The sequence below is a fragment of the Arvicanthis niloticus genome, chromosome 4, assembly GCF_011762505.2.
Source record: "Arvicanthis niloticus isolate mArvNil1 chromosome 4, mArvNil1.pat.X, whole genome shotgun sequence".
In the NCBI taxonomy this organism is placed as follows: Eukaryota; Metazoa; Chordata; class Mammalia; order Rodentia; family Muridae; genus Arvicanthis; species Arvicanthis niloticus.
Window position 1 is genome coordinate 86,541,173 of NC_047661.1, and position 21,180 is coordinate 86,562,352.

The 21,180-nt window shown below is 45.7% G+C and overlaps 1 protein-coding gene and 1 long non-coding RNA gene across 3 annotated transcripts in view; one reads left to right on the plus strand and one right to left on the minus strand.

Annotated features, from left to right (window-relative positions):
- The window catches only part of LOC143442094 (uncharacterized), an 85,328-nt gene extending 72,819 nt beyond the window's left edge, over positions 1 to 12,509 (plus strand). For both annotated transcript variants that reach the window (XR_013110014.1, XR_013110013.1), the window contains exon 6: positions 12,377 to 12,509. This is a non-coding gene — a long non-coding RNA (uncharacterized LOC143442094). The remainder of the gene's footprint in view (positions 1 to 12,376) is intronic.
- The window catches only part of Kcnc4 (potassium voltage-gated channel subfamily C member 4), a 41,399-nt gene continuing 30,436 nt past the window's right edge, over positions 10,218 to 21,180 (minus strand). The window contains exon 4 of the mRNA XM_034500903.2: positions 10,218 to 12,710. Within this exon, the coding sequence (XP_034356794.1) occupies positions 12,685 to 12,710 (26 nt within the window). The 3' untranslated portion in view covers positions 10,218 to 12,684. The remainder of the gene's footprint in view (positions 12,711 to 21,180) is intronic.

Consider the following 21,180-nt stretch of genomic DNA (forward strand, 5'->3'; position numbering starts at 1 on the left):
AAATATCCAATTTTTTAAAAAAGACTTTCTAATGTGTCTTAAAATCTTTCTTTTTATATTTATTTTATGTACGTGAGCACACTGTCCATCTCTTCAGACACACCAGAAGAGGGCATCCGATCTCATAACAGATGGTTGTGAGCCACCATGTGGTTGCTGGGAGTTGAACTGAGGACCTCTGGAAGAGCAGTCAGTGCTCTTAACCACTGAGCCATCTCTCCAGCCCCTCTAATGTGTCTCATGCTTACCATATTGTCTCCTATCTAGATTTCTTTGTAGACATCATATAAAGACATTTGTTCATTTCAAAGGTTGTAGAGGTGTACAACAGTCACTCAAAGGCATATTGGATTAACTGAGGGTGTAGCTCAGTAGTAGAGCACCTGTCTAGCAGACACAGAGTCCTGGGCTCAATCCCCAGCACTGCAAAACAAACCGACAAAGAAAACAAACAATGCCACACCAAAAACAGGTATATTGAGATGATACAGTCATCATTTTCTCTTCTACAAAGCTAAGTTTTTATAGATCTCAGAGTCAAGTTCTACAACCTAGGGGGCTGGGAGCGAGGAGCACCCTTACCCATACTTGAGGGAGAAGAATATCCTCGGATTTATAAAGATCGAGTTCTTTATTCTGAATTTGCAGCCAAGAGTCATTTTCCTGAGAGCTGTGTTCTCTCCTGGGCAGAGTGAAAATAATCTACGGAGCTTCATTCTTCCCCTTCACCAGCATGATGCAGACAAACAAGAGGAAAGGCTTGGGCCTGATGAAAGGCATGATCAATTTGCCAGGCGCTCTGAGGGAGAATTCAGCCGGTATTTACATCCTGATAAATGGTTGGACTAACCAAAGTCTGGCCAGGTTCCCAACATAGACCAAATGAGCCTGGGGACAAGCCAGGCCAGGCACTAAGTGTTATAAGTTGGCTCTGGGTCCTTGGTTCTGGCAATCTTCAGACAGAAGTTAGAGACTGTATGTGGCTCTCTGTAACAGAGTCCCCACTGCACTGGCTTACTCAGATGGGACTGGGAGAAGTCATAAGGTGTGGAGGTGGGGTGAGGGGGCATATCAAGAAAGCCACAAAGGGCCTTGGATCCCCAATCCTCTTAGCCTCCCCTTCATGCCCCATAGGTGAATCCTCAGGGCTCTCTTCCCAGGCTACCGTCTTCTAAGGAGTAACCAGTGAACAGCAGCCACGTGTGGTCACTTCTTGGCCTTTGCCTGTTATTCCCAGACTTCCCAGTGAATATTTTGTTGTTCAAGGCTGTGACTATCTGCAAATATCTGAGGAGTTATGGTTTTCAGCTGAGGACAAGATCCCCTAGCTCAAATCCATTGTCTACATTGGGAAAAAGGATTCTGAGATTAGTACGGATGTCTGGACTTACCTCACGCAGTCATTCATGTTGCAATTACTGTAAATAGGCCAACCAGAGCTTGGTTAGCATTCCCTCTCAAAACCTTTGCCATGCCTTGAAACTGAGGCCCTGGAAGATGGTGTTGGAAAGCACTACTCTGGGACACATTGGGTTCTTTGTGTTCTTGAAGTACTTCAGTGAGAGGTGAGAGTGGTAGGAAGTGAAGGCCTGGGACCCAGGTTTTTGATTACTTTCAGGTCTCTCTGGCCTGTGGGGGAGGAGTATACTCCCCTGTGTCTGCCTTTAAGTCATGGATGCCTGAGATTCAGAAAGGACTGTAACCTTGTGAAGACTGTGTGGAGGAAGCTATGCCTCAGTGGAGGCTCTGCAAATTCCAAGCAGCATTGCTGCCCCAGCCTGAAGGAACCAGGTTTCAGCATTCCAGAACTGCGCAGTAAAGGCTCTAGACCCTGCAGTAGGGTTTGGGGCTCGTGACTTGACTGCACTTGAAGCCACGGCTTCCTTCTGGCTCCACAGTGGATTAGGTATATTTGTTCTGGCTTCTTCCAGCTGTGATATGGCCCACTGATTTCTTTCAAACCTAATGGAACTGACATTCATTGTGGCTCTAGAACTTAATCAGCACCTGCATGGATGACTGAAAGGACAGGTGCCATTTTCCTTCTTCATTGCCAAATAAACTCATATACCCTGCAGAAACGGTAGAAAATAAGCGTGTGTGTATGAGTGTGTGCATGAACTCGTGTGTGAGAACGCCAGTGCACTTTTGCCATGGCGCTCTGTGGCAGAGTATAACCTCAGGGATTCGTTACCAGTTTCTGCCTTGAATCAGGGTTGTTGTTGTTGTTTTTTGAGAAATTTTTATTTTATTTGTTTGCTTTCCCCCCACTGCATATGCCTGACTAGTTATCTCCTAACATTTCAGGAATTTTATTGTCTCCACCTCCCATCTCCCACTAGAAGTGATGGGATTAGGGACACACAATTCACCACACCTGGCTTGAAACGGGTTCTGAGAAATGAAACTCAGGTCTTCAAGCTAATGCCATAAGTACTTTACTCAGAGTGCAGTCCCCAGCTTCAGAAAACTTTTACAGTGCAAGAAATATGAGCTTCTCCTTAACTGTAGAAGAGGAGTGTACCCAGCAAGACGCAGGTGATAGAAACTGCCCATCTCCCAGGACCGATCCCCAGTCCTTCATTCCTTCCCACAACCTTACTTTTATCTAAGGTGGCCATGTACCTAATGAAGACAACTTTTCCCCAGTCTCCCTCTCAGCCAGCCACTGCTAATAAGTTTCAAATGGAGCTGAGACTGGAGAAAGATTTCTACATGAAAGGAGGTAGCGTGGAGGGCATGCACACACTGGTGTGTGAGTGTACACACACACACACACACACACACACACACACACACACGCACACACACACGCACACACGCACGCACACACTCCCTTTTGTCATTTCTCTCCCCACGTTACCTATGTGGAATGTGGGTGTGATGGCCCTGATACAACAGCCATCCTGAACATTTTAGAATTAAAACTATGTACTTTAAGATGGTGATGAAGAACAGTAAAAAGGAACATCATCCCGAGGACTGGGCTCCTCTGCCATTCCAGTCCCGGCATGACGCCTCTGGACGCCTTTGTGTTGTTACTGTTGTTCTACTTTCTACTTTGAGACAGGCTCTCACTAAGTTACCCAGGCTTGTCTTAAACCTGTGATCCTCCTGTCTCAACCATATAAGCATGAATTGTTTTATAAGTGAGAATAAACTAATGTTTAGAACCTGAAATAAATTTTCCATTAACAGCAACTGATCATAGTCCTCCACTGCTAAAGGTCAATCCAGAGAATGTTTAGGATAGCACATTTCTCTGGAAAGAGATTTGGAGGATGAGAAGAAAACTTAGCAAATGATCCTACCCTATCCCCGCCCCTGCCCCCGCCCTCGCCAGACCCCTGCCCCACTGTCTGTAACATTGACTACATTTCAATACCTTTCAGAAAAGATACCCAAAGAGCTAAAACTCCTTGGGTCGGTCCTATGTTGTCTCTGGGCTTCAGTTTATTCTCTATGCCATGTGAAAATAAGACCAAGTTCTCTAAGAGAGTCTTTGGATGTGGCAGTATGAAGCTCTTCTGGCTTTGTGGCTGACTAGCTTTGCCAGAGTAAGTGGGCTACCAGCTTCTTGGAGCCTCCAGTTTTCATCTCACTTGCTTAGCATATCAGGTACACAGAACAACAAGGATAAGATGATAGGATTCTATGCAGTGCTACCCAGAAGAGAGGGACTCTAATGGCTCCAGGACTGGGGTCGCCTGGCCTTTTCCAGCCTCACACAGTACTTATGTTCTAGGTTTAAGCCAGAACTTGCCTCGTCCACCTCCCTTTACCTCCCTCACTTCCTCCAAACTGCCATTCAGGAAAACCGGAATTCTGCGGGGGGAAAGGAGAGAGGAGGATGTATGTGGGAGAATGCAACTCCAGAGACAATGCCCTCTGTCTTCTGACTGACCCCTTCCAAGGGTGCCAGGGAGTTCTGCCACCATTTATCTTCAAGGCAGAAAGATGTGGCCATCCAGGGAGCTCCCTGCTTCTCATTGGCCTAGAGATCTACCTGTGCTGTGGCTTTCTGACAGGGAGTTCAGTTGTCCTGGCACTCAATCTCCATGGCAACCCTTGCTCCAGAGACACTGAATGGAAACTGCTGGCATGGGGAGGCCAGCAGCGGAATACTGATTTGCCTGGGTGTCTGCAACATAGGCTGCATTTCAATACCTTTCCAGATACCCAAAGAGCTAAAAATACACCCAGCTCTGTCTAGGGCTCCTCAGCCAGTCAAAGCATCTTAAAGTATCTCTGTGCTGACTCTGACCTGCTAATATTAGTATCTTTGCCAGTTTGGACTTGGGGGACTCAGACTGGGGCTTAAATGCAAGGCTGTAGAGCTCAGGTCTAGAGAGAAGGATTGTAAGAAGAGGTGAGGTCATCCCCTCCCCACGCCCCTGCCTTATGCCCCAGAGGAAACTGAAGGGTTTTAAGGGGTCAGTCAGCAAAAAGCATGCTGAATACTAACTCTTTCCAGAGTTTGAGGGGTAATGATGCTCAACTCAGATCATTTGAGCATTTGTTCATTTGCTCACTCAATAAATGTATATTCAGCACTTACTGTGTTCCAGGCTTTGCACAGGGCACTGAGGTTGCAGGGGTGAAGCATGTATGTTCCCTGATCTCAGCTGACTTTACTGGGGAGTTGAAGCCATGGAAGTCTAGATACACTACGTATCTATCTGGCTGACATATCTGCCAGAGCAATGAGCTGCTTCAGCTGAAAGATCCTTTTGCGTATAACCCTGGCATCATTTCCAGCACCTAGTAGGCAGTAAGCTGATATGGGATTAGATGTTATGGCGTAGAATAGAAAGGCGTTGTGGTTCCAGCTGCGGCCTGTTCCACCCTAGTCTTGGAGCCTCTCTATGGGTCTCTGTGAGGCTTGGCTAGCTCTGCAAAGTGCATGCTCAGGCTATGAGGTACTGTATTCAGGATAAATGAGGTGACCGTTCAGCTGACACCTGCTAAGGGAGCTCACTATGAAGTGACAAGCTGAATTAATTCCTAGTCTCTCTGGCAGGATCTACAGACAGTCCTCCTCCAACCCATCTCTGTCTTCCCGTAATCACTGCACATGTCATTCAATTAATTCTGCATTTCCCAGAGCAGGAGGCTGTACAGAGTTTAAAGCATGCAGCCCATGCCAGGACTTCTCAAAAAAAAAAAAAACAAAAAAAAAAAAAACAAAAAACCAAACAGGTGCCACACACTTGGCTCCAGCCGCACCTCCAGCTCCAGCCCCCGCCACAGGCAGATAAACCACAGATGGGAAAAATGGAACAGGACCACAGCTCTTGGGGACTGTCCTTGGATACCCAGTATGGGCAGGTAACTTAGGTACAAATGATACCCCAGATCACCTACCAATGTTAGAGTGAGTATTGGGGATCAGACTCTGCAGGGACAGAGAAGGGGCAGGGGCTTCTGGAAGCATTCCAGACCCTCCTTGGTGTGGCTGAGAGTGAGAACAAATATAAGCTACTTAATCCTCAGTCCTGGCAAGGAACCTCCAGGGATACCTGTGGGGAGGGGCATGGCAGAGCAGGGCTACTTCAGGCTCCCTCTGCCACCCTGCAGCTACAGCTCATTCTTCCTTCTGCTCTATTTCCTCTGTCAGGTGAAAGGAGCTAGCTAGCCTCTTTCCTCTCCATTCCTGCTGGAGGAAGGCTCTTGGGACTACTTGGAACTTCATCTGTAAAACATAACTTGCCTCCACCAGAGGCTTCCTGTGGTCATAGGGTGGGGCGCACAGGCCCTGTAGACCTCTGAACTAGTATCAGTATGGACCCTTTGAAGACACTGGCAGAGCCTCTGCTTGACAGGTTTCAGTGTGGCTGGGTGCTGAACTCCTTCAGTTTTCTCCTGACATGCTTTTCATCCCTGCCTCTCTCTGACATTGCCTTCAGCCAGGCTGATGACACCCTTCACAAGGCCCTAGCAGGATCCATGTCACAGAGGAAACAGCAGAGAAAAATCAATGCACAGAGGCAGTAGATTCCTTATATGACTGTGTCTTCTGCAGAGAAGGGGTGTTGGCTTTGGGATCAGAACTCAATTTCCAGCCATGATTTTACTACACACAGCTTAGTCACCTTAGTTACATACAGTACTAGTCCCTCAGAACATGTCCTGTGTCAAAGGTTTTCAGAAAGGGCCCACTGAGGCAATGTACATTCAAATGCTTTGAACAAGAACATAAAGCTGGGGCGTGGGGGGTGTTAGTGTTCTACATTGCCGCGCTGTGTGGCTGGCCCAGTGCTGTGTTGCAGCAAGGAGAGGGAGGGATGGCCTCTGCCCTAAAGAAGCCGTGTGCTCTGGCGTGGACTTCTCAGGGCTGTGAGCAGTGTGACTTTCAGCACAATTGGTGGTTGTTTTCTCTTGGATGGACAAGAGAAGGGCACGCATGTGTGAAGCGAAGGGACACATAAACAGACCATGGCAAAGGGTCTTCGTGGTCAGTAAATGCGATGAGAGATGGAAGGAGGCGAAGAGAAGGTCCAGCATGTCAGGAGAGCATTCGTGAAGAAGATGATAAAGATAAACAGTCATGCCCCTCCTTGTGGTGTTTCTGTGAGTGAAGAATGGGATGTCTGTTGGTGCTTCCGTGACATTATGTCACCTACTACCATGGCAGACATCTTACTTATAACACATTCGTGTGCACACATCCATGGAGTCACCCAAGGAGACATTCCTCAGAACACATCCTTTATTAAGCAACCTATGACTGCTTAGGCTTCAGGGACTTAAGCTGAGTGCATTGACTAAGGTGGAAAGTGGAGAGGACTCATTCAGCAAAAGGACTGAGCCCTTAGCCTGGCATGAACTCGGTTTCCTTCAGAACTAATGGGAAGTGCAACCCAAACACGGGCTGGTCTTTGGCCTCCAGTGTTATTGTTTATGGTTCACTTTGCAGTCCTTTACCTTGGATATGTGTGATTAGCCTCCCCAAATCTGTTTCTTCCACATGCTTTGGGCACAGGACTTGGAGAAATTGAGTTAGCTGACCTGGAATCCTCTTCCCTCAGGAGCTGCTCTCATAGTATCAGAAGGTGCTACGCAAGCTGCCAAGGGAGAGGGGCAATTGATAGCTAGAAAACCTACAAATTACAACAATGCCTGGTCTGGCATAGCATCCACAATGTGCAATAGTGGTGTACATGGGCTTATGGCTCATTACAGTTAACCTATCCAGTTCCTCATGGCTAGAGAAGTCATGGACCCAAGGGGAGAACCTATTGGTGCCACTTCTCTAAACCAATATAATTTCTAACTTTAATCTAAATACTTATTCTTATTCCCTCAGATATTATTCCATCTCATCAAAGAAGCTTCTTCTTCTTCTTTTTTTTTCAACACATAGAGATTAGAGATATTGAAAACTGGTCAAAATAGATAGCTGTGAGGTACCCAACCCCAACTGATAAATCTGCCACACAACCCCCATATCTAAGGCTTTGGAAATTTGTGCAATAAGAAGATTGTAAAGAGCCAGAGGCCCAGGACACTTGCTGCTAAATGGCACTTCCTAGATGTGACAAGCAAAATGTACCCATCTGAATAATATGGCTGTCTGAATAAGACCTGTGAAATGACAACACCAGTTGAATGTGGTCAGGGCAAATTCCACATAGTCTCCCCCTAGATAAAGTGTTATTGAGTAGCTATTGAGAGAGGGAGAATCAATTTCCTCCAGGAACCATCAGCTCCCACATAGGTTTTTCCAATCCTAAGAAGTACACCCTGGGCACATGTACATATGAACAATGCCAATTGGACTTAGTAAGTTGTGCATGCATACATACATACATATGTACGTACATACATACTTACATACGTACATACATACATACTTACATACATACATGCATACGTACGTACATACATACATACGTACATACATACATACATACATACATCTATATACATATGCACACATGTATATGCATGTAACAATGATAACAAAAAAGAGATCATGGAATTTGGAGGGAGAGTGGAGAATGCAGGAGAATCTGGAGGGGGCAAAAGTAATTCAATGCTTGTGTATAAGATTCTTTAAAAATTTAAATTAAAAGAAGAAAGGATGCCACACCATGTAGCACCTCATTTGAATGTGTCTGGAGTCTCGGAAGGTTAACTACCCAGAGCTTGTCTTAAAGCATTGAGCAGAGGTAGGTAGCTACTCACATACCCTTGGAGACTCAAGAACTATCCTCTTCATTCAAGGAAGGTCACCCTCACACGTTGACCGTGTGACTTTGGGAGGGACACACATGGAGCAGTGAGGCAGAGAAGGGACACTTGCCTAGTCTGCCAGATCTGCTGAGTTAACCCTGGCAATCAATGATGTGACAGATGCCACACTAAGGTGGCCCTCACATCCCCATCTGGAGTAACCACTTTCCCCTGTGACCAAGGGGAACATTTCAGAGTGCTCCAACAAATAAGATATAACTGTGCCCAGCAGAGAGAACTCTGTGAGGGACAAAGCCATCTGCTCCCATTCCACCCAGACAGGCTAGCAAATGAAGGAGGCCTCACCCTGCTCTGTCAGGCAGCCTTTCACCTCCCCAAACCCCAGTGAACAATTCCATAGCTGTAGCAAGGGTAGTTTAGGCATGTGGAGATGAATCTCCTCTGGCAGCCAAGAATGCATTGTGAACCTCATTTCTTTGATGGAAGGATAAAGAAATCATTTTAGTGGACTTATTTTCCTTTAGGAATACTGAGTCACAGAACCTGGACATCCACCCCCAGTCATGAAACCTCTAAGCTCTTCAAGCCTCCCCTGTCAAGGCCTCATCAGATAAATATACCCAAGTGCATGGCCACTGGGCTCCAGGCACCTTGATTAGAGTGGAGGTGGCATGTGGTAGGCTGCCAAGGTGACTCAGAATCTGTCCCCACCTCTGCTCCTTCCCTTGGTCAGTCCTCAGAAGAGCTAACTGGAGCAGCTGGACAGCTCACCAGTGTGGGCTTGTTCTCAGAGTCTAACAAATGTGGCACTCACTGGACTCATGCCTACAGGACAGGCAGCTTGCAGGAGCAAGGACCTGGGCTAAGGACAGAAACACTGGGTCAAGCCCTATTTACTTTATGGATGGATAAGTAGCCCAAAGGGCCTTCACCTTTGGGTATCTTGTTTTCTTTGCCTCCACAATGGGATTGCTGTCTTGCCCTGCTTGTCTCAGAGTGTTGTTGTAAGGACCCTCTGAGTCAATGCCGCCAGCTCAACATCTTACAGCTAATCACAGCCGAGTCACTTAAGTGCTTCCTTCTCTACTGGGCAAATAATCCCCAATCCCTGACTTCTGAGCAAATTCCAGTTCTCTTCCTGCCACACACTTCATGTTCTTAGCCCATGGAATTGAAGTGCTCTATCTAAAGTGACTCCCAGAGCCACGCTGCTCTAGCAGTTCTGGGTTAGGGGATGAGTGTGGCCCTCCTGTGTAGGTTCTTCAGAGGCCCTCGTCAGCGAGCCCATCCCAAGGCATTCCCCTGAGAGGTGCTGTGTACAAGCCCCTGTCATGCAAGATACCTGGCCGTTGCTTTCTGTGCCTATTACCCACCCCCTTCTCCTCTTTGTCTGCTGTGTCCCTCTTCCCATCCTCTAGTGCTGATACCAAAGCATGAACTGAGCCTACAGAAGGTAAAGTTAGGGCTTCCTGGAGATACAAAGGCTTGGCTCTGCTTCCCTCCCTGGCCTGATGGGTTCATCCACAGCCTCCCTGTTCCGCCTCAGGATCCTAAGTATGGGAGGCCGTGGAATCCAGCCAGGGTCTCTTAGGCTGCTGATCCCTTCCTGGAAGGATGCTGTGTCCTATCTTAGAGTGCTCCAATAAAAGATCTCACGTTCCTCCTTCCATTTTGTTGTTTTTCTCAGTGGAGTCCAACTGTGAGTCCACTGAATGGATGGAATGTGAATGTGTGAGAGCCAGATGAACGACTGTGGAGGTCTCTGGCAAACTGTCCCTTGAGGACCTGTACTGAGAGCTCAACAACCTGGGGCAGAGGACGGTAAATCTGCCTCTCTATTTTGTCCTGGTGCGATTGATTGAGTGACTCAAAAGCTTACAGAGCATCAGGTCATCCACACAAAACAAAGCTCTCTCCTTAGGGGGAACTGGATGGTCACTTTCTCTTGACCCAAAGATGATTGACATCATGGTGGCCTGGAAACATGGATACAGGTTTCCCCAACACCACAAATAATGGAAACCATTTCACGGGGCTTTTATAGTTACAGAACAAAAGAAAGTCATAAATCAAGGCATCGTCAGTGCCACAGGTGGAGACATTATATGATCGGGTTACACGACATCGAGCACATCTCATCAGTCACAGGTCCCAGATGCTGATAACCTTTCTAAGCTTTGGGGTTAGTGGAAGCTAGTGGTCTGTTAGGCTAACATCTTCTAAAAGATTTGCCTGATACTCACAAGGATATTGGGTCAGACATAGAGGTAGACACTGAATAGTTGTTAAGAGGGTAAGGAGAGCCCAAGTTAATTTGGTTCTGAAAATGCAATGTTCCAACTCCCTACATATCATGAAACTCAAATCCAGTGGTTCTCTTTCCTGACTCTGTGGCCTTTAATACAATTCCTCACACTGTGGTGATCTCCAACCATAAATATGTTTTTGCTGCTACATCATAACTAGAATTTTGCTACTGTTGTGAATTGTAATGTACATATTTTTGGAGAGAGGCTTGTCAACGGGGTTATGACCCACAGGTTGAAAATCGTTTTTCTAACCAGTCAATCAGTCTTGCAGATTCTTTAATAGGTATGGCTTTTTTTGGGAATACCAGTCACAAGATATATTGGAAGATGTGAACTATACAGAGCCTGTGATGTGAACTATGCCACAGGGAGCTATTATATAAAGCAACAAGAACAAAGACTTCATTGGAAGGCCCAGAGTACAAGAAAACATGAAAGAGCCTCCCTGAGAGGGGTACGGCTGATCTAGGGGAAATAAGGTTTGTGCTAAGAGGCCAAGTTAGGGAGATAGGCCGGCCACCAGGAGGATCAAGGGTTGGGGTGCTCCAGCTATAGGGGACCTGAAAACCATTTGGAAGACTGTTTCATCTGATACAAGTGACAGCTATGCCCTGTTCTTGACAGCAACTGATTCCCTGCTATGCTGTGATTGTAGGCAAAAGGAGGTGTTACTTTGTAACAGCTTTGAGGTGGGACACCCCCCACCCCCTTGGAGGCTGTTTTCACCACTACCATCCCTTTTTTTTTTTTCTTTTTTTTTTTCTCCCAGCATAGCCTTGCTGGCCAATTCCAATAACTCAGTGTTCCAGTGCAGGGATGACAGTGGCTTTGGAATCAAGGAGAATTGGTTTCAAAACTTGCTGTCAGTCATTGACAAAAGTCAGTTGTTGTTTTTTTTTTTTTTTTTTTTTTTTTTTTTTTTTTTTTTTTTTTTTTTTAAACTTTCTATAAAGTGGTGACAATCATCTCCATCCCTAGGGCTGTTGTGCTGGTTAAAGATGCTACTGTGACTACACCTTAGAGCTTGCACAAAATAGCTCAGACATGCTGCTTTTACCTAGAAAAACTAAGCATTGCCATAGGTCCCAGAATTCTTTGTGACTACATACCCTCAAAGGGACTTGAGCAGATACTGGTACAGCCATGTTCCTGGCAATGCTGTCCATAATGTGCTAAGGGGGCTGGGGGACTAAGTGCCAGCCAATGGATAGGGACAAATAAAATATCTACACATGTGACAATATTTTTCATCCTTGAAAAAGAAGACAAGCCAGGCCTACTGGGGCAAGCCTGTTATCCCAGCTTCTCTAAAAGCTCAAGCAGGAGAACCAAAAGTTTAAGGCCTTGTTTGAGTTTCAGAAAGAGAGAGTTCAAGGCTAGCCCCGGGGTGAAACCTGTCCCAAAATAGGAGTTTTTAAAAGTGCTAGGTATACAGCTTAGTGGTAGAGACTCTACCTAGCATATTTGAGGCCCTGGGCTTAAGTTCAATACAACACAAACCCATGCACGCATGGTGAACACATGCAATCACCACACACACACACACACACACACACACACACACACACACACACACAATCATGCAATTCTGTCTAGATGAGGGACTTGAGTAGAATGGCGGTGTGCAGCAGGCACGGGGTACAGGGGCTGAGGGATTAGTGTTTAATTCATTTAGGGATGATGAAGCATTCTGGAGATGGATGGTGGTGATGGCTGTTCGACTGTGTGAATGTACTTAATGTCTGGGTGCATTAAAAATGGTTAAAACAGTAAATCTACACTGTTGTCGTTTGAACAACTTAAAAAAAAAAATGTTGCTTTTATTCCACTCCAGAAGCAAAGGTTTTACTGATTTCTTTTTTCTCTTGAAGAATGTGGACAAGGGCAGACTCACTGTGACACTTCTGAAAGGTCACCAGCCCTGAGCTTCATACCTAATTATCAGCTGATCCTGCCCAGACTCCCAGAGGGAGCACTGATTAATGGTGCTGCACTCAGGCCAAGAAGTCTATAGATCAGGCTCACTGGAAGCTGCCTCTGTGCTGGAGCAGGGCAGAGGGAGGAAACGGAAGATCCATGTCTACTGCATACCAAGCCATGTGCTAACCAGGTGCCAGGCATGTGAGTGAAAAGCTCTGTCCTCGAGGAATTTGCAATCACCTTTAGCCTCAGTTGCCAGCTAACCAGGCTTCACTGTGGAGATGCCTAGGAAGGGAAAAGGAAAGAGACATATGTTTCAATTATTAGCCATGACTTGGGACCTAGAGACATCTCTCCAGGACTGCCATATGACCTGACTCTTGAGATGGGCATAGCTACTTGGCCTTGCTAGTGACCTCTAACAATAAAAATGCCTGAGTCTAGACCTGAGGAACATTAGGTTTGGCTGACAGAATCTTCGAAGCACTCAGGTTCCAGGGCAGGAAGAGATAAGAAGCCAATCCCAGTTCCCACTTCTTAAAGGAACTTGCTTTGGCCAGCTTCTCTTTGGGGTCCTAGGCCCCAGGCACTAGAGAACAAGCTAGAGGCTGGGGTGGAGGGGTCTTAAAAGAGGGTCTCATTTTTTTTCCTGCCTCTCTAACCCCTAGACCTGCATGCAGCTCACAGGAATCCTACTGGGAGATATGGTTGGCTGTACAAACTTGAGCCCCAACCCCAAATAAGTGCTTTTCACTCACTCCTTTGTATTTATTTATGGAGACTTGAGGTAATGTTAGGCCTTGAGTTTAGTTTTTAATGTCAGTTTAGCTTTTGCTTTAAAGCTACGCAGAGTCAAAGATTTACCAAAGCATAATTTTCTTTTGTTGGTGTTGTTTGTTTTTTCAACATATAATTTCCAAAAATAAGATTTAAAAAAAATGAGCCTCATGGAAAGATTTGGTTGATTGGTAAGGAGGACTTCAGCAGGGGGAGGGGAGCAGTTGCTAAAAGAGGGTAATGGAGGGTTTAAAAATGACCAACAATCATTAATACCTATATGAAATTATTCAAGAACTTACAAAGAAACTAAGAGCTCCCAAATATTATTTTAAAACAACAACAACAACAAAATATTCATTAACAATAAAATGATAATGTGGTTCAAAAATCATTTGAGAAATAGCATGTAAAAGAAAAAAACAAATAAAGATCCTGATTTTTTTATTGCTGTTGTTTTGTTTGTTTGGTTGTTGTTTATAATCATTTAAGACAAATTTGATTAATGGCAAGGCAGTAAAATTGAATTTATTTCATACAGGAAAGAAGTCATTGAAACTCTATCTGAGAAAACATGGTTCAAGTTAATGTGCAACTTCATAGTCTGGTTCCTTGATTAATATTAATAATACATGACAGTCAATCTTCTAGAGTTACTTTCCAATAGATGTGTGTCCCGAGTATGATCCAGTGCTGGCTTTTGAATGCATTAGATACACTGGCAGTGTACAGATATACATACAAGGAAAACACGTACATGCATATAATAACAAAGAAAGAAAGCTGGGTGGCAGTTGTGCACACTAATTCAGCACTCAGGAGGCAGACGGGGGGTGCATCAATTAGTTCAAGGGCAGCCTGGTGAACAGTGAGTTCTAGGACAGCCAGAGATACACAGAGAAATTCTGTCTTAAAAACTCAAATAAAGGGCTGGTGAGATGGCTCAGCAGTTAAGAGTACTTCTGGAGGTCTTCTGGAGGTCATGCTCTTCTGGAGGTCATGAGTTCAAATTCCAGCAACCACATGGTGGCTCACAACCATCCATAATGAGATCCAAATAAAAAACCTTTGGGCTGGAGAGAGCTGAACCAAAGCGAGGGCTGGAGCAAGAGGGAGAAGGGAAGGGGGGGGGGGAACCACAAATAAAATATCTGGATATTTAGATAGATAGTATGATGGCATGGTTGGGAGGTGTGGCCTTACTGGAGTAGGTGTAGCCTTGTGGGTGTGAGCTTTAATACCCCTGTGGTTGTCTGGGAGTCAATATTCTACCAGCAGCCTTCAGATGAAGATGTAGAACTCTTAGCTCTACCTTCACCATGCCTGCTTAGATGCTGCCATGCTCCCACCTTGATAATAAACTGAACCTCTGAACCTGTAAGCTAGCACCAATTAAATGTTGTCCTTTATAAGACTTGCCTTGGTCATGGTGTCTGCTCACAGCAGTAAAACCCTAACTAAGGCAGACAGACAGAAAGACAGACAGACAGATGATAAAACCATGAGCTGGGTGTGGTGGTACATGCCTTTAATCTCAGCCCTTGGGAGACAGAGGCAAATGGACTTCAGTGAGCTTGAGGCCAGCCTTTTCTCCATAGTGAGTTCTGGGACAGCCAGAGCTACATAGTGAAACTATGACTAGAAACAAAACTGAAAGAAAACCAAGAGCCAGGTGTGGCTCAGACACATGTAACCCCAACACTTAGGAGGTTAAGGCAAGAGGATTTTGAGTTTGAGGGCATCATGAGCCATATAGTGAGACCCTGTTTCAAAAGAAACAACCCCCCCAATAAAACCCCACACAAAAGAAGCAAAAACAAACACAAAAGTAATTTGAATAATATGTTTTAACCCGACAAGTCCAAAATATTGTCATTTTGGCATATGGCACTAGCCACATTTCAAGAGCTCAACAGCCATCTGTGAATTACAGTTCTGGAGAATTCAATAATCTCTGTGTGGATGTGTTAAACGAAGCATCCATATGACATTGAAGAAATGTAGTCCTCCACTTGGCCTCATCTGTACTTGAGATCATTCTTTATAACAAATGTCCCTAGACTCCTATGACTCAACAAAGATTCCAGGAAAGGTGACCCTAACAAGGTTTGTGCAAGCAGTGGGTGTCCAGGGCTACAAGACACAACATCCTGTGGACAAAATATGGATCAGGACACATTTCAGTTTGCAAGGTGGAGGATATAGTGGAGGGACACTTTAGGCAGAAGGCCAAGTGAGTCTAATTCAGGGAGGGCACACATTTAAGGAACAGGATGTGGGGCTGTGGCTGAGGAACGGGGGGCATGGAGAAGGCAAGGCATGAACTGACTAAGGTCTGACAGGCAGGCTGAGATCTTGAGGTCAAGGGTTTGGAGAATCGGTGGAGGCATGTCTTATCTACATCCAGAAAGGAAAGGACGTATCTTAAGCTCTTTCAAGGAGCTCTGATCCCAGTGTCTGGTCACATCTTCTCTGACTCTTTCCCTCTTATTACCACCACCGTGAATGGAGATAAAATTTGTATCATGGTTGGTAGCTAAAAATATTTTCTGGCCATCAAACGACAGAGAGATGTCCAAATCCAGGGTGATGATTGATAGTATTGATAGAGCCAGCAAAGTGATTTCTAAGGTCTCCAGTGAACAAAGACTCCTGGGACTGAGGGAGGCTACATGATGATTTATGGATTGGCTTCATGGTTGATCTCAGGCAGCCTTTGGGTCAGGTTCACATGAGATATGAATGTCCATCCAAGCCTGGCATTAACTCACTCATGGGCCAAGTAAGCAAGAAAGGGTATAGCTGGACAGTTTTCATTCCTGTCATCTGGAGGGAGATAAGAGGTGACTTGGATTTCTCTTGCCCTGAGTCCTTTACAAGCATTCTCTAAATCACTGGTCTCAGTTTCTAGAAGAAACAAGCCAAAGGGGAGTAGGTAAAACTGGAATAGGCCATAGAATAAGAAGAACTGAGAGCACTTCAATTCTTGGCAATATTCTCCAGGGTTCCCCACCTTATCAATGTCAGCAAGAAACTGACTCGTTTCACGGCTAGTTCTACAGGAGAAACAGAACAAGCATCAATAGGATAGAGCCTGTGGCTGCCAGAAAGAGAAGAGGCAGTGTGGGGGAGATTTCACGGGTGCTCTGCAGTCAGCTGACTCTCCTGGACGATCACTGGGGGCAGGGGAGCAGGGCTGGGTCTTTAGCCAGCTTCTTGAGGAGCCCGTGTGTTTGGTAGGCAGCAGACTAGTTGAATGAGTTAGGGTCCTTATTTCACTTGGGGCTATGCAATTACCATATGCAAGACTAACCATCCAGTTGGATCAGAGAAGCGCTGATCTCATCTCCTTGGAGATAAGACTCCCCCTGCTTCAGTTTCCACACTTTTTGCTATGAACGTTTGCTGCTGGATTTCACAGAAATGCCTTCTGATGACGGGGAGAGGAGAGAAAACGAAAGCCCAGAGAAGCAGAGGCTACTGAATTGGAACTTGGGAGTGGAGCCAGGCCTGCCAGCTCCCAGCTCCATGTTTAGAAATGAGCTCCACAGAAATGCCAAATAGTCGGTTAAAGCCAACATGCAGTGTGATCTCCGGTTGTGTTCCAGACATCACATGCAAGCTCAGTTGCCTCTCTACCAGCCACCTAAGCTGCCAGCATTTCTGCTAAGACCTTTGGTCTCTCCATCTCCCACCTCCAGCCAAGACCTAAAAGCCTTAGCCCTTGGGGGGCAGGGTGTGGGTAACTGTGCTGGCTCACTCTGTCCCAGTTTATGGAGCAGAAGATATGAGGACAGGAAGCTTCATGATCATCAGTTTCTGAGCTCGGTCATAGGTATAGGACTTCATTCAAGCCCCCAAGAACCTATGAGAGTTGACAATCCTATCCCTCAATGATAAGCAGGAGCTGTAGCTCAGACAAGTTAAGCCAACTGCCAAAGATCACACAGCCTGGGTGGAAGCCAGGCTAGAGCTCAAGGTTCTGTCCAGTTATTTCCAAGCAGCCCTGAGATGAACTGTAGGAAAACAAACCAAAAACAGCGAAGAAACAAAATCATCTTGGAGTAGATGGAAAAATATCACTCAAGGATGGCTGTCTTCAAAGTCTATGCAGTGTATAACCCTTTTAAAATTTTGTAAAGAACCTCCCCAAACCCTGTGTGTGTGTGTGTGTCTGTGTGTGTGTGTGTGTGTGTGTGTGTGTGTGTGTGTGTGTATGCATTCAATATAGTATGTGTGAAGAACTTGCTAGAATCCATTCTCTTCTTTCCACCATGTGAGTCTCAGGAATCAGATTCAGGTTATTAGGCTTCATGCCTTTACCTGTTGAGCATCTCTTTGGTCATATTGTGTATAACCTAAAGTCTGAATTTTCTCACACTGCAGTGAGGAAGGAGCAAACTCCACTGAGACACTAAAGGAATTCTAGATCTTCCTTCTGAAAAAATGTACTTTAACCCATAGATGCTTACAACCTTTGCTGCAATTTGTTGGGAGTTCATGGGCTCTGGGAGTTGACCAATTTCCTTTGAAGGCCAGGAGTCTACAGGGTGGATGCTTTGGTAGGAAATAAGTGTTTCCAGTAGCATGGGTGGGGGCTGGGGCAGTGTTTTGGCAGGGGAGGAGAAGGGGCAGAAGGATGCCACTGGGACCAGAGAAGGAGTCAGCTGTATAGTGGTTGAGGGATTAGACACTTTCTAAGGTGAAGCTTGCTGGTGTCCTGGTGTTGTATAGCAGTCTATTCTGAGATTAAAACCTTCTGTCTTGGAACAAAACTGGTTAAGACACAGTATGCTTATAGGGAGATGAAATAACAGGGATGTTCCAACAGGAGGGGAACACTTAGTCCTGTAGGGAAGCTCTTTAAGACAGGAAGCAAACCATCAAAACAGCTTCAGGAAGTTCCTGAAACTGATCAGATTTACGAGATTCCTCCCTTCCTCCTTAAGTGTGTATATAAACAGTAAGGACTTCTGAAAGATAGTCTCAGACAAGCAGAGCTGCCTAGAAGAGGCACTGAGCTCTATGTAAGAAGTTCAGGCAAGATGAGCAGCCTATAGGAAGCAGAAACCGACCACACTGTTGCCTAGAAGCAGAGAGAACAGTTGAACTGTCTGGGAAAGGCTCAGACCAACTGATCTACCTGAAAAGGGCACTCCAACTTGATGAGCACTTGGTACTATTGTGGAGGACCTAGGTTTGACTCACATGGCAGCTTACAGCTGTCTGTAACTCTAGTTCTAGTGGATTCAAAACTGTCTTCTGATACACTCCTCTGGTTTCCATAGGCACTGGGCACGAATATGGTACACACACATATATATGCAAGCAAAACACTGATACACATAAAAATATATTTTAAAAAATTCTTTCCTCTTGCAGCCAGCAGCATCCATACATAGAATAAAAACCCAGAATAGTCTTGGTCTTAAAGTAACTTTACACTTGCCAAAGATAGGTGGTGTCAGGCTAACTCACTTATAAGCCAGCCTGTTAAAAGTAATGATTACATGAGGAAAACATCCCCAAAGAAAGAACCCTAACTAATTCACAGTAGAATGGAATGTATGTCTCCTGGACTGACCTACCTCTGAGGTTTTGATCCATGTCTTTCTTGAATTATGCCTGCTCTGCCCATTTGGGCATTTGCTCAACAGATGAATGTGTGGGATTTTCCCAGTGATTCTATTTCTGGACTTTTTGATTCATTTTTGGCTTCATAGTCTTGGCCTTCAATAGTCAGGCCTTCTTCCTGTCTCTCTGTGTCTGCCTCCTTCTCTCCCCCTTCCCTCTCTCCCTTCTTCCTCCAATCTCTCCTTCCCTTCCTCTCTTCCTCCTTCCTTCCCTCTTCTCTATCTTCTATTCTCCCATTCTCCCTCTTCCTCCATTTCTAGACTCCTGCTTTTTTGGTCTGTTCCCTGTTGTTGTAACAAATACCTGAGATAACCATCTTAGTAGGAGTCACATTTATTTGGCTTGTGTTTTCAGAGGCAACAGTCCATGCTCCCTGGGTTCTGTCATTTGGGGACCATGGATAAATAGTCCATCATGGCAGGAGCACACAGCAGAGCAACACAAGGCAGTGTGACCTGACAGCAGAGGTGGTGCTGGCTGAAGAGCTGTCATCCACCCAGGGCTAGGTCTGCTCACTTCATGGAGTCCCAGAAGCAAAGAGAGGAGAAAGGGCTAGAACTCCAATATCCTTCTTAATGCCACGCCGCCAGAAACATAACTTTTTTCACATTAGGCCTTATATCTTACAGGTTCTCTTGCTGGGTAACAGCACCTTGAGCAGGGGACCAAGTCTTAAGGGAAACTGAAGATCTAAACTATAGCATCTGCTTCCAATGTGTCCTGTGCTTTCTCCCACCCCACTGTCTCCCCGACTCTACTTTCAGCAGCAGCAGCAGCAGCAGCAGCAGCAGCAGCAGCAGTAGTAGTGTGTGAGAGAGAAAGAGAGAGAGACAAATAGACAGACAGACAGAGACAGACAGAGAGAGAGAGAGAGAGAGAGAGAGAGAGAGAGAGAGAGAGAGAGAGAGTGTCAAGCCTTGGGCTTTGGAGGAGAGACAAAAATCAGCTTGTTAAAATTAGGGCTGAGACCTGGGTATCCATCCCATGTACAGTCACCAAAGGTAGACACTGATATGGATGTCAGGAAGTGCATGCTGACAGGAGCCTGATATAGCTGTCTCCTTAGAGGTCTGCCAGAGGCTGACACATTCAGAGGCAGACTCTCACAGCTAACCACTGAACTGATCAAGGATTTCCCAATGGGAAGTTAGAAGACTGAAGGAGCTGAAAGGGTTTGTGGGCCCATGAGAAGAGTAACAATACCAACCAACCAGAGCTCCCCAGGGTCTAAACCACCAGCCTGGGAGCACATAGGGAGGGACCCATGACACCATCGGTACATGTAGGGGAGAATGACCTCGTTGGGCATAGGTGGAAGAGGAGATCCTTGGTCCCATGAAGGCTGAACACTGAGTGTGGGGGGAATTTGAGGGTGGGGAGGTAGGATTGGGGGGGTAGGTGGGGGAATAGCCTCATAGAAGCATGAGGAGAGGGGATGGGATAGGAGGTTCCTGGGTGGTGGGGGGAATAGGGTAAGGGGATAAAATCTGAAATGTAAATATAATATCCAATTTTAAAAAGAAAAGAAAAAGAAAATTAGAATCTAAGAAAAAAAATTAGGGCTGAGTTACCCTAACCATGGACATAGCCCAGGAAGCAAGTGGCATCATGGGCAGCAAGCATGTATTATTCTGCCTCTGGGTCACTAGGAAGGAAATGTCTGTACCAGTGAGGAGCCTCATGGGTATTAATATCCCAAGCTGGACACATACCACCTCATCATCCCACAGTAAATAGTTTTAGCAAGGGATTTGGGGGAAATCATTTCTGGAACTTTCTATGGTTGAAATCAGGCCTGAAACTTTATCTCCTCCTTCCCCAAGGACATATATTGATCACTGTTCTACTGACTGATCCAGCCAGTGTTTCCCACATTCCATATCCCTATTCCTCTCAATCGAGTCTGAGATGCAGGGTTTGTTAGAGAAGGGACCAAATTCAGAGGGGTTAAGTCACTTGCCCAATGCCACAGAGTGCCCAAGCAACAAAAACGGTTACATTTAGAATTATCTGGTTACAGACGTGTGGATTAATAGTAGCAGTGTTGTTGAGTGAGACCCATGGCTAAGTCTGCTCATAGACTCATTGTTGGGTGCACAAGACCAGAACCAGCCCGAATGAGTTTGAGCCCATGCAATTTACCTGCAGTCTACCTCTCGCTCTGCTTTTCTTGTCTGTAATGAGATTGTTCAGATGAGTGACTGCCTGCACAGAGCACAGAACTAACTTGCTTTGCCCTGCTGGAAGGACTCAATCAAAGGAACCCGTCTTCTCTAACTTTCTGAGGCAACTGCCTCTGACCACAGAACACCCACATCCCTAAAAGGTCAGGGGATTGATACCC